This window comes from Semicossyphus pulcher, unplaced genomic scaffold (genome assembly GCF_022749685.1).
Source record: "Semicossyphus pulcher isolate SPU_LCO1_2020_fin unplaced genomic scaffold, fSemPul1.0.p SCAF_21, whole genome shotgun sequence".
Classification (NCBI taxonomy): domain Eukaryota; kingdom Metazoa; phylum Chordata; class Actinopteri; order Labriformes; family Labridae; genus Semicossyphus; species Semicossyphus pulcher.
The window spans coordinates 4241912-4256420 of NW_027211695.1; the positions used below are offsets into that span (position 1 = coordinate 4241912).

The 14509-nt window shown below is 43.9% G+C and overlaps 1 protein-coding gene across 11 annotated transcripts in view; it reads left to right on the forward strand.

The window, feature by feature from the left end:
* nrxn2b (neurexin 2b) overlaps window positions 1–14509 on the forward strand; it is a 699408-nt gene that overhangs the window by 669432 nt on the left and 15467 nt on the right. For 8 of the 11 annotated variants that reach the window (XM_069671760.1, XM_069671756.1, XM_069671757.1 and 5 more), the window contains one exon: window positions 6376–6701. In XM_069671760.1, the coding sequence (XP_069527861.1) occupies window positions 6376–6701 (326 nt within the window). The remainder of the gene's footprint in view (window positions 1–6375; window positions 6702–14509) is intronic. The other 3 variants (XM_069671763.1, XM_069671761.1, XM_069671762.1) reach the window with 1 other exon arrangement.

Here is a 14509-nt window from a genome sequence, read left to right on the forward strand (position 1 = left end):
AGGAGGGAGTCTGCATCTTCCTTCGTATTGATCACCTGCCAGCTACTTTTGGAGGAGGGGGAGGCCTGCATTCCACCGCGCATTAAAAATGTAAAAATAAACACTCTCCTCAAGCTGCACAAGATGCTGCTGTGACATGCAGGGGTCATTACCGCAATGATTCAGCGAGGAAACTGAAGTCAGAGCGCTTCTCCCTCCTCCACGACGGCTGCTAAGATATCAGCCACTAAGACCCCGGGGTGAACCAACCAAAGGCGGGTTTAATTGTCGACGATAATGCCTTCAGAAGTAATCGTGCCCACCTTCTTTTAGCCACTTTAAGCGGCGAAGAGAGTACAGTATCAAAAGCGGGATACTTTGTATTTCTCGGCTGTAGCACAAGAGATTTACCAACCAAGCTGCGGCAGTCCTGAAGCACGATTTTTCAGTTTGAGAAGAGCAGAATAAGACACAAAATCCTCTACAATCAATTCTGGAAACTTAGCCTTGGGATTCAAACAACTATAAGTACAATATGTGACTGCTGAGTCCTCCTCCACGTCTATATGTCTCTTCACTCTAACTTTCCTGCACACTTCTATGCATATCCCCTCATTACCCAGAGCTATTTTTACTCTGCTTTGTTGTGACAAATTTGAGGGCACTGTGTGCTACTTTGTGAATTTCATATTCCCCTATGGACTTTATAAGAACATACTGTATGGATTTAATGTAACAGGGACTGACAGAGTTAGGCGGAGGAATGTACAGAACTAAAAGAACTTTTAATCTCTGGGGAGGGATGGATGGATATATAGATGGACCTGCTGCAGTTTATGGGACTTTAATGACTCCAGGTGGCGAGCTGTCTCTTAGCAATCTCAGATAGAAACGTTTGCATGTAGGAAAGGGATTAAAAACAGACTCTGGCCGCTGATCTGGGTTTCTGTTTGTTAACGAGGTGTCATCTCTGGTTGAAAGGGAACCCATGGGAGTCTGAGCCATTTGTAAATCTGACAGTAGCCATGTAGCTAATGCTAACTAGTGCATGTCTGCCAACACAAGGATGATGTTAAGAAAGAAAGGCAGAAGAAGCACATGAATTAGTGTGCAGACTTTCAGCTCGATCAATGCCACAACACATAATCTATTTAGTTTAAGCCTCTGATACTGACAGTCATTAGCATTAACTGATATGTTAATAAATGATATGTATGTTAAGACATTCTGACAGCATGGCTGCGAGGTAAACTGGCCATTATGGTTCAGAATAAAATATTTAAACAACTAATGCATGAATATCCATTAACCCTCAGGATGACCTGTAAAAACTTTGGTCAACTCCTCTCCTCTCCTCTCCTCTGCAGGGTAAATTGTAATTTGTTCAATATAGTGGTTTATGACCACTGAATGTTTAGAAGAAGTGGACGTAGCCTCTTGCTTTTAAAAGTGAAACAAATACAGAGTTACCTTGAAGCCAACAGGGAGCAAAAAGTAGACAAACTGTCCAAAAGTTGACCAAAAAAATCTCACTTAAAGGGCCAGTTCATCGATTTCCAACCATAGTCCTATCATGCTATTCTGGGGAGCTAATGCCATTATGGTAGGAAAAAAATGCAATTTCGCTCTGTGCCTTTGGAGGACGATATCCGCTTCTCCACTAAGCCCTTGAAAACCTCTGCCAGACTACGTAAAACACTTGCTAATCTCCGTCCTCACGTCTCGTTCAAAATCGTCAGGTTTGAAATGTAGACTGCAGACCCGGAGATTTTTCAGACGATGCACCGGTATATTTTGGATTCTGTACGGCCCTGAGCCATTGCCTGCAGCGATCAATCTCCTTCATTGGAAAAAACAGTAGAATTTCACTCCAGCGTCTCTCTTCCTCTTGCTCTCCTTAGACTTCGGTACAACGCAGGTGGACGCCATGATCCTCTGTTTTTGTTTTGTTTGTAGATATATTTAGTAGAACTCTTGTTTTAAAAACTGTTCTGGTCAAAAGAACGAACAAAACAAACAGACTTTTAGCGCAGACCTATAACTTCCCAATGTAACCAAGCCCCCGTTGGGCCGTGCCTTTCAGAGGGACTGGCACAATGCATGCTGGGTGTTGTAGGAATGTAGAGTGGGCGAAACCACAAGCTGTTTGAACAACTTTCTCCACAGCTATGGTGCCAATTCCAAATATTATAATAATAACACCAGCTTTGCCTGACAGTTGTTCTTTGGTTTATGCTCTCAATAGCTGCGTTAAAGTATTCATTACAGCATGATGCTAATTTTGTGAATTCTGGTCCCATGTGGACCACAAACTCTCAACAATGATCCACCTTCTCATCCAAGATGTCGACGCCCAAATAGTCAAACTTGAGGCTTCAAAACATTGCTCTGCAAACCAGTGGATGACTTCATGGTGGCTACACACACTTCTTATATACAGTCCATGTTTCTGAACACACACCTGCAAAACTAATCACATTCCTGTCAGCCTCAGCTGTACTTTCTGCCTGACGCTAATTAGCAATTGTTGCCATGCTAAAACACTGACAGCCTTGCAATGGGTATTGGATGATCATTATTCCTCATCAATAACGACTAAATATTTATCTTTTAATTAGGTTTTGCAGGGGAAAATTCTGATATTTTTTCTCAGCCCTAATAGGACGGTAAACAGAGAGATGGAGGGATAAACAGATAGGAGGATAGATGTATACGGCTTGAGTCTTAGCTCTGCAGCAGCTTATTGTAGAAGCCTGACCATTACGCTCTCTGCATTGCGGTTAATTAAGGCATTGTGTACAGCCGTGAATGCCTGTTATAATGAGTGGCTGGCTGCCCGCCACCACCACCTAGCCCCTCCCGTCCGATCCAAAGCCTCTACCCATTAAGTGCCTATCACCTTAACAACCCTGGGGAGAGAGGCAAAGGCAGCAGCCACCCAATCCCCACCAAACTGCTCCAATAGATCCTCATCAATGTGCAAACCCTGTGTGCTGTGCTGTCTACTTCAAACAGTAAGCTGTAGAAGCGCACACAAAGGGAAAGGCGTATGTAAATAAATGTTGGGCGAATACACACCACTTGAAAAGGCCAACTATCACACATATAAAGGTCATTTCACTGACATATTTCATAAGTCATTATATACGCACATACACACCCTTTCCTCTGCTGCACCACATCCAGCTCTGTCATATTAAGCGCTGTGATTGCTTGTCATGCGGAGGCTTCTTTCTCTCCCCACACCCCCCTCCCACCCTTCCAACCTACCCCGCTCATGCCCGCCGACAAAATTGGCTCTAAAACCGCATGTCACTTTTGATTTGACCCGGCAGACCCTGAAACAATAACTTCATCAGGCCCTGTTAGAGTCTCATCCCGAGCAGACAGCTCCAAAAACAAACACTGATTTCCCTTCATCTAGTCTAGAGGGCACCTTTCTGCTTTTTTTTCTCCTTTCCTTTTTGGCTCAGTCTCTCTCTCAGACGGGACGAACACATAAATGATGCTCTGCTGCGCTCAAGACTCGTCTTTTTTTTGTAATGAAGAAGGACGTCGTCACATGCTGCTGTAAAAGTGCAAGATTAAATAGGTCAACCCACGGATGCTTGGACAAAAAAATGTCACTATATGCTGAAGCACGTGCGCACAGTTTCAGAGGTATAACTAATCCCCCCTACTCTGCATCATAATCCTCTTGTCAATATAGCTTACTTATGACTGTGTCACTGTGACACCAATACCCCTAAACTCCTCGGGAGGAAACTGTCCCGTCTGCACAGATCATCTTCTGACTTTGGGAGTTGCTGCTCACACACAGGAAGTTGGGCGTTTTTCTAAAAGGAACTCGATCAGTCCGGTAAACCAAGAGGAGGGATCGTACACTGGAATTTAGATGACGAAGTGTGGCTCCAACTTCTCTGCACTCCTTCACCTTTTTACTGGAGAGTGGGGGCCCGGCTGGGGCTGCTTGAAATGGGAGACCCTCAGGGCTGACGTGTGGGTGTGTATGTATGTGTCCTTTTGTCAAGGACGCTGGGAAAGTGATACGGGGGGGGGGCATAAGGTGGGCTGAGAATGTTAATGTGCATTACAAAGTGTGATGCTTCAAGGTTCTCTGCGTACGACACTAGCATGGTTATTTCTCCTGTATTTTTCTTTGCTGATGTCCCCGATTTCACAATCTGTCCATTTCCCTTCCCTCCCACATCAAACGTGCTTAGCGATGAGATAATAGAGTGAGACTCAGCTATTATGTCAACAGTGCATATGCCAGACATTAAGTCTCATCATTATGAAGTGAAGGGACGAGAGCTGGCTCCCTTGTGGGCCCTTGACGTGCCTAATGATCTGATAATGGGATGACGCATGTAATGGCCCGTCTCAGTGGAATAGATTCTTCTCTCCAGCACTTATAGAAAACTTAGAGATACACTGTACATGCTGTTTTACTACACTGTATATAAGAATTGGACATAGCCTCTTGGTTTCTAAGTGAAGCTAATACAGAAGTGCCTGTAATCTGCATTACCTCTAATGGCCAGCAGGGGGCAACTTTAGTTGTTCAAAAAGAATTCTGACTTCTCACTTGAGTTTACAATTTCCTAATGAGTTTATGGACTCGATCGCTAGTTTCAAATCTTCCTCAATACAGCATGATGTTCGCTCGTAAATTCTGGTACCATGTACAGTAAAATAGATGATAAAGCGGGGTATGCTTCAGTGTACGGCTAACGGGGATTGACGAGATGTGGTCGTCCAAATGTGGTCTCCAGGAGTCCAAGATGGAGATGCCAAACTTGAGGGTCAAAAAGGGAAGTCCACAAATCAGTATGTGTCTACATTGACTTCATATTTTATGGTTTTAATGCCAACACATACATGCATCTGCAGTAATAGACCACATTTGTCTGATAGTCCCTTCCACCTGGGTGGGTACACATACAGAATGAGCACCACCCTATAGGCAATAGGCAGTGTAAATCATAATTACAGAGATGAAGCACCCTTTCAGCTCTCTTAATCGCTAACAAATGGGACCCTGGCCTGTCCCTAGTGTCTCCATGTTGATGAGTGGAAGTCTGTCCTTGCTGGCCCACAGAGGAAACAAAAGCAACATTCAGAGGATTCATCTGTCATCGTTAAACGCACACAGAAGCCAGTATTAGCAAATGACATAAGGTCCTCATGTGCAAATATATGCACTGGGAGAAGCTGCTGTAAAAAGACTGCAACAAATCTGCATACGTGCACCCACACATACACTCCTATCAGGCCTGAAGGGGTCTCTCATTTCAGAGGTCTGCTGCACACCGTCTCTAGAGAGTCTATATTTTTCCCTCACATGCACACATTAGTGTAGTATCTGTTTCACAAACAAACACACTGCCTCTTTCCTTACAGGAATTGATTTATCCGTAAAAAAAGCTCTTTGGCTTCTTCCTCCTTCTCTTCTTAGTAATTACCTCATGAGGTCTGTTTTTAACCCACGTCCTTCCAACAGCAGCTTGCAATAATACTCCACTCTCCATCTTCCCTCATATCCTCTCATAATGGGGGTCAAAGTTCGCATCAGTCCTCCTAGTGTGGTGGGATGTCCCCAGGGACGGACGAGATGTAAATATGTGGAGGAAAAAGTACAAACTGACATCAGCTGGAGAAAATGCAGAGAGAAAAACTACACCTGTCAGCACTCCACCCCTTCACCACAATCCTGGCAACACATTAGTATTGGGCCCTGGTTAAATGGTCGACCCTATCCTCCCGTCATCCATCTATCCATCCAGATGAATGGTAATGACCACAGAGAGAGGGACGGCCCCTGCTGAATTAAACATTTCCTTCCAATGAGGATCTTATTTTCCTCCTTTGGATGGCAGAGTGGGGTGACGTTTTTCCTCTGCTGGCAGAGGTACTTTATCATTGTGCAGCTCAGGTGCATTGGAGGTCAATGACACAGACCCAGCATTGTTCTAATATATTCCATCTCGGGGCAAATGAGATGCGTTTCACTGTGAACCTTCAGTCTCAGGGTCAAGCTGCAACTGCCCCTGCAATTTATTTGACTGCCACATTCACGCTGCCTTTCCGAGGAAGTGGCACGTGCCCAGCCCCATAATGGCTCCACCTGCAGCAAACCAGGGTCCAATCTTCCTAAAGTGTTGCCCAGGAAATCCCATGTGATTGAAATAGTCCCTCTATCTCCCCTGTTTCACACTGTGCCCGTGTATTACTTTGTGTTTCATGTGCAAGCTCACCGAGGGGCGATGACTGATTTGTATTCTGTGCCCTTTCTCTCCTCTTCCTCTCTTTTCATGGTTTCTCATCTTCTCTTACATCCACTTCCTCTCTCTCTTCTCGGTCATTTCTTCATCTTCCTTATCTCTCACGTATCAGGTCGCCAGTTGACTATCTTCAACAGCCAGGCGTTCATCAAAATTGGTGGCGGTGGAGAGAAGGGGCGCCACTTCCAGGGCCAGATCTCAGGCCTGTACTACAATGGCCTGCAGGTGCTTAAACTGGCAGCTGAAGGCGACCCCAATGTCCAGACCCAGGGTAACCTGCGGCTGGTGGGTGATGTACCCTCAGTGCTCACCACTGACACCACCTCCACTACACCACTGGCTGATATGTCCACCACAATTATGGAGACAACCACCACAATGGCCACAACCACCACCCGCAAGCAGCGCTCGCCAACCATGAGGGACAGTGTCACACAGGTAAGCTATCCGAACTTATTTACATGAGTCTACAGGCCAGTTACGACAAACGATTTGTGTTGAAACAGACTACTATTTGCAGTGCGTTGGTCTTTACACCAATTGGACAACACACGATCGTGTCTGCTTACTGTTCCTGTCATGGACGTAGCAAAAGCATCGAGTTGCGGGTCTGTATCCATTTGACCAAGGGCAGTGCTTGGGCTGCACAAATATATAGAGAGCAAAGTGTCCAGAGAGACACAGAAAAATGATTCTTTGGCTGAATTCATAACAAATCTGGTGGTTGTTTCTCAATCATTACGTTGAGGCGATCCTCTCTTTCCCCGGTACAAAACTCTACCTCATTGACAGTTTGTATCTGACTTGACCAGCTGACAACTTGCTGCGAGCTAATTGGCTGTCGGAACAGGTGAAATGCCTGGCGTTCTAAAACCAGCCACTGGCGACTTGACAAGATCTGTCCAAGATGTAACCATCAACAGGCCTAAGAAGTTCTGAGATGGGTTGTCTTGCAGAAAATCACTGATCTAATAGGCCTGTAGAGAGCAGCTTAAACAACACAACACAGCTAAAAGAAGGCTGGTGTTTGAGTCATGGGGCCGGGGAGACAAACAAGTGCGGTGCCTTGTGAAGGAACATTGCCAGTTACTTTTAATTGGCTTTCTAAAGTTGCTGAAATATATCAAAGTGCCGAAAACAATATCTGAAAGATTAATCAGCCCAGCCAGGTAACCAGATGGGCCTTCTTGGACGAGTAGATTGCAAAAGAAATCAAATGTCAGCTGCAAGGTCAAATGTCAGAGTTTGGCGTGAGTTCCCTTCTGTTGCTCTCAGCCACATTAAGACGTTCAAACAGCACTCAGTCTGAGAGAGAGTCGCATAACACATTTTTGTGGCTAGTCCTATTAGACCAATCAGCCCTGCAATTTTGACTTGCTCCAAGAAGACATGGCTGACTAAACTCCAGACGTGGTAGGATGCTGGAAATTAAAGCACATCCAGACATATCAGTGAAAGGCGGAGGAGGGGAGGAACATGAAATGCAAAGGAAATCCTGCAGAAGCACAACAACTTAGGGCGCCATAAACCTATATTTATGTCTCTCCTTAGCATCTGTGTGAAAGGCTATGATTTATGGTCTGACGATTGTTCACGTATACTAAGTGTAGCTATCACCATCATTGTAAGCAACAATTAGCTCTGTTGCCCCCGTATTGGAAGAGGGAAGAGGCGGGTCAACCCAGCCCTCATACCAAGACCTAATAACAGGCTCCAGGGGTGATATGGTCTAGCTCTTTCCCCATATCATTAGAAGCAATCTGTGTGTTCTGCAGAAAGACCTTGCTGCATTTCATTTAAAAGTTTGAGCCAGCCTTTGGAAGGCCTTTTTTCTTTTTCTACGAACTGAGCTCCGTATAGTTCAGCCTTATAGTGCTGTGATTGGCTAGCAGGAAAGCACCTGCCCCCCGGAAATGGCTGTGTGCTTTGTAAAACCAAAAGTCAACAATGACTAGATTTTTTTTAAAGCTCAAACCATGATCTTTTCCTAAACTTAAGCAAGTAGTTTTCATGCTTTAACCTAGCTAAGTGTGTGGTTCATGTTGTGAAACGGTCGCTGTTTGGTGAAGTTTAGGCTAGAGTGACCATACGTCCCGTTTTGACCAGGAATGTCCCGACAAATATGTATAACCAATAGAAAAACATCAGTAATGCTCCACGAGTCAAAGTTCAATACTGATTTCTTTGAACATGTGTCAATCAATCTGGGTGCGCGGCTGTTGCATAACGTCAGGTAGGCTAGCTGTCATGCTGAAAAAGGAAGTTAGCGTTTTCCAAGGAGCTCCAGGAGAGTTACTGCTTCCTTCGAAAAGTACCACTGCGTTTTGCACACACTGCAAGTGCCTGTTTTCAGTCGCCATTGGTGGAAATGCCGATATACAAAGCCGTGTTAAAACGAGCAAACAAATGATGAAAATTCCAATTGTACCATGAGCTCATACGTGTGGTCACCCTCGTTTAGGCACCAATACTACTTGGTCATGTTCAGGAAAAGATCATGGTTTAGGGTGAAAACAATAAATCATTGTGGACTTCTACGAACAGCTACTGTACTCCTAGCTAAAATAACTTCCTTGCAGAAACCCTGAAGGCAAACATAGATGCAGTGAGTACACACGCAACATGATTAGCCAAGCAGATATGTTCCTATGAATCTTTTAATAAATGTATTGCTTACCTTGGTTCTAGTTTAGTTTACCTTGTTAGCATGTTAAACTCATCACTAATCCTGCGGTCATTACATACTGTACTATAAATTTAACTAGAGATGACTTAAAGTATTTGGTATTTTGTTACCGCTGTACTTGGTCTTGTACTTGTTGGTTGCTGTATGGGATGTAGATCCAGGAACGTATCTTACATCACAGTAGGATGGGATTTCTGCTCTTGTAGGACATCATGTCAGCTATTTTATGTTATTGTAACTGTGTACTGTACAATAACTACTTAAAAGCCTTGTACTTCATATGTTACACACCAAACTTTTAAGATGCCGCAAAAAAACACGAAGGTGCCAATTATCTATATCCGGTGTTGTTCATGTCCACAGAAGCGTATCTGAGATCAGTCAGCAAGCCAATCAAGCTTGTCCCTGACAACCATGATAAGCAGACTCAGAATATTGAATATTGAGACCAGCACATGCTTTGTCCCTTTGTCATCATCTCCATCCCATCCTTTAAAAGTCCGATGTGTCTAATTTTGAGTAAACGCAGCAGAGCCAATTAGACTGAAGTCAAGGTGAAACAGTTGATAACAGGAGAACAGCTCAACTCATGCCACTTTGTATTGCAAACACCCAGTTCAAAGAGAATTGGTTTGGCCTCCTGTTTATTTGTTGTTTCTTTCGAACATTTAGAAAGAGTCACTTAATGAGTCCTCCGTAGCTCCATCAAAGTCATGCTCTGATGCCAGCTGACAAAAAATGCACTTTTCTTTCAGCTGTTTTGAGACTTCCATGTTTCGCCCGACTTAAAGGTCAGTCAAAGCTTCTCTGCAGACGTTGTCTCAAGTGTTCCCACTCGGCATGACTTATTTAGAAGAACGCTTTGTGTGGTTCAGTGTGCCTCCTCTCTAAACGTGACACCAATGAAACTTGACTCCATGATGTCAGATGTAGCCATCCACTCAGTTCAATATCTTATCTCTGGCCTCCAGACCTCTTGGCGGAAACATTCCTCCCTATTCAGCATATAATGAGCTTGTATAGCAGCATTCTGTGATGTGAAATTGGCAGCCATAGACGGCCATTTGATAAATTATCTGGGACCATTTTAGGATAGCGAAAGGGCTCTGAGTGCTTCTCCGATGTTACGAGCTTTAATGTGAACTGCATTTCCTGACTGACATTTATGTAGGGTCGTAAAAAAGCCCAGTTCCACCTTTTAAAGTGCTTTTTATTGCTAAGAATCTATTTTTCAGATAGTGTACACGCAATTTAACAGCTCCTTCTTTATTATTACCATGCATCTAGCTGAACGTAGTGTATATCGTCACAACAGCCTGAAATAGCGTTACGGATGTGTGCTAGAGAATGAATAGACACTACCAATGAGTCACCCATCCGCGTAGTTTAATGATATAATATGCAATATCGTGCCATATGCACAAAAACATAAAAGCCTTATTAGGGTGTTCAGTTGGCTGCGATATTATTGATCATTTATACAGATGGTCCCAGTCTGACGCAATATTTTTAATTCTGGATTTTGTTCTATTTTGCGAGGAGGTGTTGAAGCCCTGGCAAGCTCGTCCGCTCTCTCCGACAGAGAAAATCCAACAGACGTGGTTCAGTGACGTAAAGGGAAAAAATACATATTTATCTCAAATTGTCAGACACATTTGTAGTCAAGTAAAATAAATCAAACAGTCATTAAAGGTTGAGGTTAACATTGATTTAGAACTGCTAAGAGGCAGCAGACAGTGTGTGAAATCTTTCATATTTGCTCTTCTAAATACTCAGCGTCTGGTGCCTCTGTGCTGGGAGAGGAGCTGGTGGTACACAGGAAGTGTTGCTGTTTGCTTTTTATATCTATGGCAGCAGCAGTTTGGAATAAACAGGAGGGGAAAAAAGGGTATTTAGCATGTAGCAGGTGGTCTGTAGCGTAGCCATTTACTGAAACTCAAAACTAATTAAAATCACAGATAATCACTGGAAACAGCTAAAAAAAAGAGCAGCACATATGTAGCAGTATGACTGTTATTTTTATAGCAAATTAAGTGACGAGCAAGATGCAAATTTCCATTATAATCCCTATTAAAGTTCAGAGTAAGGGGCTTTAACCATGAGTCGTTTTGCTGTATTATGTGCATTATGGGTATCAGACCCCGTCCAGTGTTTAACCTTGTAAACATCTTCATGTGGTGTTCTTCACGTGCTAACAGACATATCAGGGACAACATCAGCATCACCTCCATGGCTGGGTCTGTCTGCTTTTAAACTGCAGTGTACCAAGGACAGGCTGAAGACACGTTTTCAGATTGGCAGGGTTTGTGATGTCACAAACCTAAGGAGCCAATCCCGTTAATGGACAGGGTGACACTATGCATATCATTATGTGCAACCTATGTCAACCACTTCTGCGATGCGGCGAGCCAACTATAACCGTCAACGTTATTTTTGCAAACTCACCACTGACTGCTAACGTTAAAGTTACTACTATTAATTACTACATTTCAAGCTAGCTAAGTTTCAATAAGTTGCCACTAAACGATGGCAGAGATGTGTTTTGTTTTTGGCTGTAATTTTATGAAAGGAGAGACGCGCAACAATCGCTTCACGTCATGACTTGGCTATAGTCCAAACAGAGATGAGGCAAAGTGGCAGAGCGACCTGCATCATTTGAGGAATGGAGATATCGACATTACATTAAATTTGTTGCGTCAAAGGACAATAATTTAACGGTAAAGTGCAAACTGTGTCCAGACATTGCTGTGAACACAACGTGGAATATAACCAAGCACCTGTAAAAGCAACATGCGAACACAAAGCTGGTAACTAAAGACCCGCGGAGCCAGAGTGATGCTCAAGCTCTGGCTCCCCAACCAAGCAGCCAAAGCTTGCTTTTTCAACGACAGGTAACAAACGCAGAGATTAACAGGCTTGTAGCATCGTTTGGTAGATGAAATGTTGCCTGTTTCTACAGTACACCCGCCGTCTTTGGCAAAATACAGACAACTCCTTATAAGGACAGGGATTTGTGCTGATACGTGGGCATATGTAACTGCAGCCAGTGAGCACACAAGACCTATAAGAGGATGTCGACGGTGATTCGATGTTTTTAATTAACCTCTCGGCCCAGCATCAGTTATATTAGTCACATGGTCGTAAGAGGAACTGCTGCCCACCTAATTTCTACCTCACGCTCACATATATATTTTATATACATTTGCATACTCCTTTGGGTAGTTAATAAACCATCCCATTAAGCCTGTGGTGTTATTCTCTGCTAAGCAAACACAGTAATAACATTATAAATACCGCAATAGGCAAAGCTAACAGGAACTACAGCGCTCTAATGAATATCTCAAGCACCTGCCTGGATACAGCGGAGTCAGGAGCAGGCCGGGGCGGCGGAAGGCAAGCGAGCGGAAACCCAAATTTCAATTTCTCCAACAGCTCTGAGCTACCCAACGTGTTGCAGCTTTGATCATAGTGGAATAATGCGCTTTGATGCTTAGAATAAAAGATCTTCCTTTTGATGTGTGTGGGATTTTTTCTTCCCCTCACCCCCTTGATACCGAGGGTTTCCATGAAACAGTCGGAGTCATCGCTTGTCTCGCTCTGACCCGAATTTGGTGTCAGGATGTTATAAAACTAAGATCACAACGCTACGCCCTTGCTCTCCCAGGTGCGTGTGATCTCTCTCTCTGATTTGTCAGGACGGATTCGAGTAATAAGAAGTTCTTTCCTCGTGGATTCAACTTGGAGGCTGATGAGAAAAGTTCTGGCCAGGTCAAACTGGAGTTTCTCCTTCAGTTATTGGCACTGGGTTAGTGGGCCTCATGTGACAGTTTTCCATCTAGTAAATGACACTTGGCACCACTGATGTTGTGGGATGATTAGATGCTGGAGGGAGGGAGGGTGAGAATTGGGCTTTACAAGTGTGTCACAGATGTTGCACGAAATTACAACAGCGCCACTCAGCAGGACATCCGATTATTTCAGCAATTCCTGTCAGTTATGGCCTCGAGCAAACCTTCCGATGGGCCTTCATTGACGTCCTCGGTCACTTAATATAAAGAAGTGCGCATTTTAAAGCATTCATCATGTGCTGTTTTAAATTGAGTTAGGAAAGCCGAGGCAGCTGATTGCATGGATGGAACAGAAATCGAAGTGCACGTTTGATGGAGATGTTGCCGGGAAACGGAAGAATCAGCATCATTAGGCCCATTTGACAGAGCCAGGTGATGTGAACACTCAAAGTTGCCACAATGTAATTAATAAATGATCACAAGGCAGCCCGTGGATTATAACGGAGAGGAAACGCTGAGCGGCACTGTGGTGCTTGAATCAATTAGGCCGATAAAAGCCCCCCATTTTCTATCGAGTGACCCCATCTTGAATAACAACCAGAGGCTGAAAAAGAGAGGGGGGAGGGGGGTTTGTTTGTCTAGACATGCAGCTGTGTGAGTCATGCAGGAGTGCGGACAAACCCTGGCTGCTAAATTAGAAGGACCTTGTCCGGTTTAATCTGTTTTCAGCCAGAGAGCCTGCTGCTCTACCTGCTGTACATGCAGAACCTTTAAACTGCACCAACTGACTCCACATCGTCTTACTCCTTTATCACGTTTAAAGGAGAAATGTCTACAAGCTGGGTCAAAAAGAGGAGTTCCTGATATAGACATGCATTATACTGTAAAAAGGACAGCCTTACCTTTATGGCATTTTTGAGACCAATAACAATATGATCTTAAAAGTAATAATCTCGAAGATTTCCATGCCTTTGCATTAGCAGTATTACAGACTGGGTGTCTGTAGCGACACTTGTGGCGCCCAGTTAGTGACGCGTTTTCCATCAGCCAGCAGAGGTTGGTCTGCCAGAGAGGGTAGGCGGAGCTAAGCGGCTGCTTTTCCGCTCTCTGCAAGTGTTGCGAGTAAACAGTAATCTACTTTGGCTGAACAAACAAAGAAAAGATGGATGACTACAGATACAACTTCAACAAGAAGTGAAAATCCAAAGAAGAAGAAACAAACTCGACGCTCAGATGAAGCAAACAGTCTAAAAAGGAAAATCAAGAGTTACAACCGGAGCCAACCGTGGACGTCACACATGCAACACTGTCTGGATATCTGTGTGCTCCTGCAATTACCGTTTATCGCCATAGGTGTCGCCAAAGAGAACAAAACTGAGATCTTCGGGATGACAACTTTAAAGGGGAAAAAATTTCAGATGACAGATATAGCGGCTGAACAGACCTTTTCTACTTATGTCTTATCATACATTATTATCAGAAGTATTGTAAACTGTAGAGCGAGTTCTGCTAGACAAACTATGCATGCCACCATCTCTAAATCAGCCTAACCATTGTCTTCTGTAGTACATGTGCTAACAGGCCCACATTTTAGTGGCAGACAGATATATCAGCTGAGCTCTAGAAGTTGCCACAAGCTGAGTGAAAACAGGAACATTCCTGATAAAGAAACAGATAATATATCTACAGAACAAAAGTATAAATTAAATGATCGTTGTGCAATAGTGCTTTCTCTGTCTGACCTCCGCGCCCACGCGATGGAGCATGCCCGC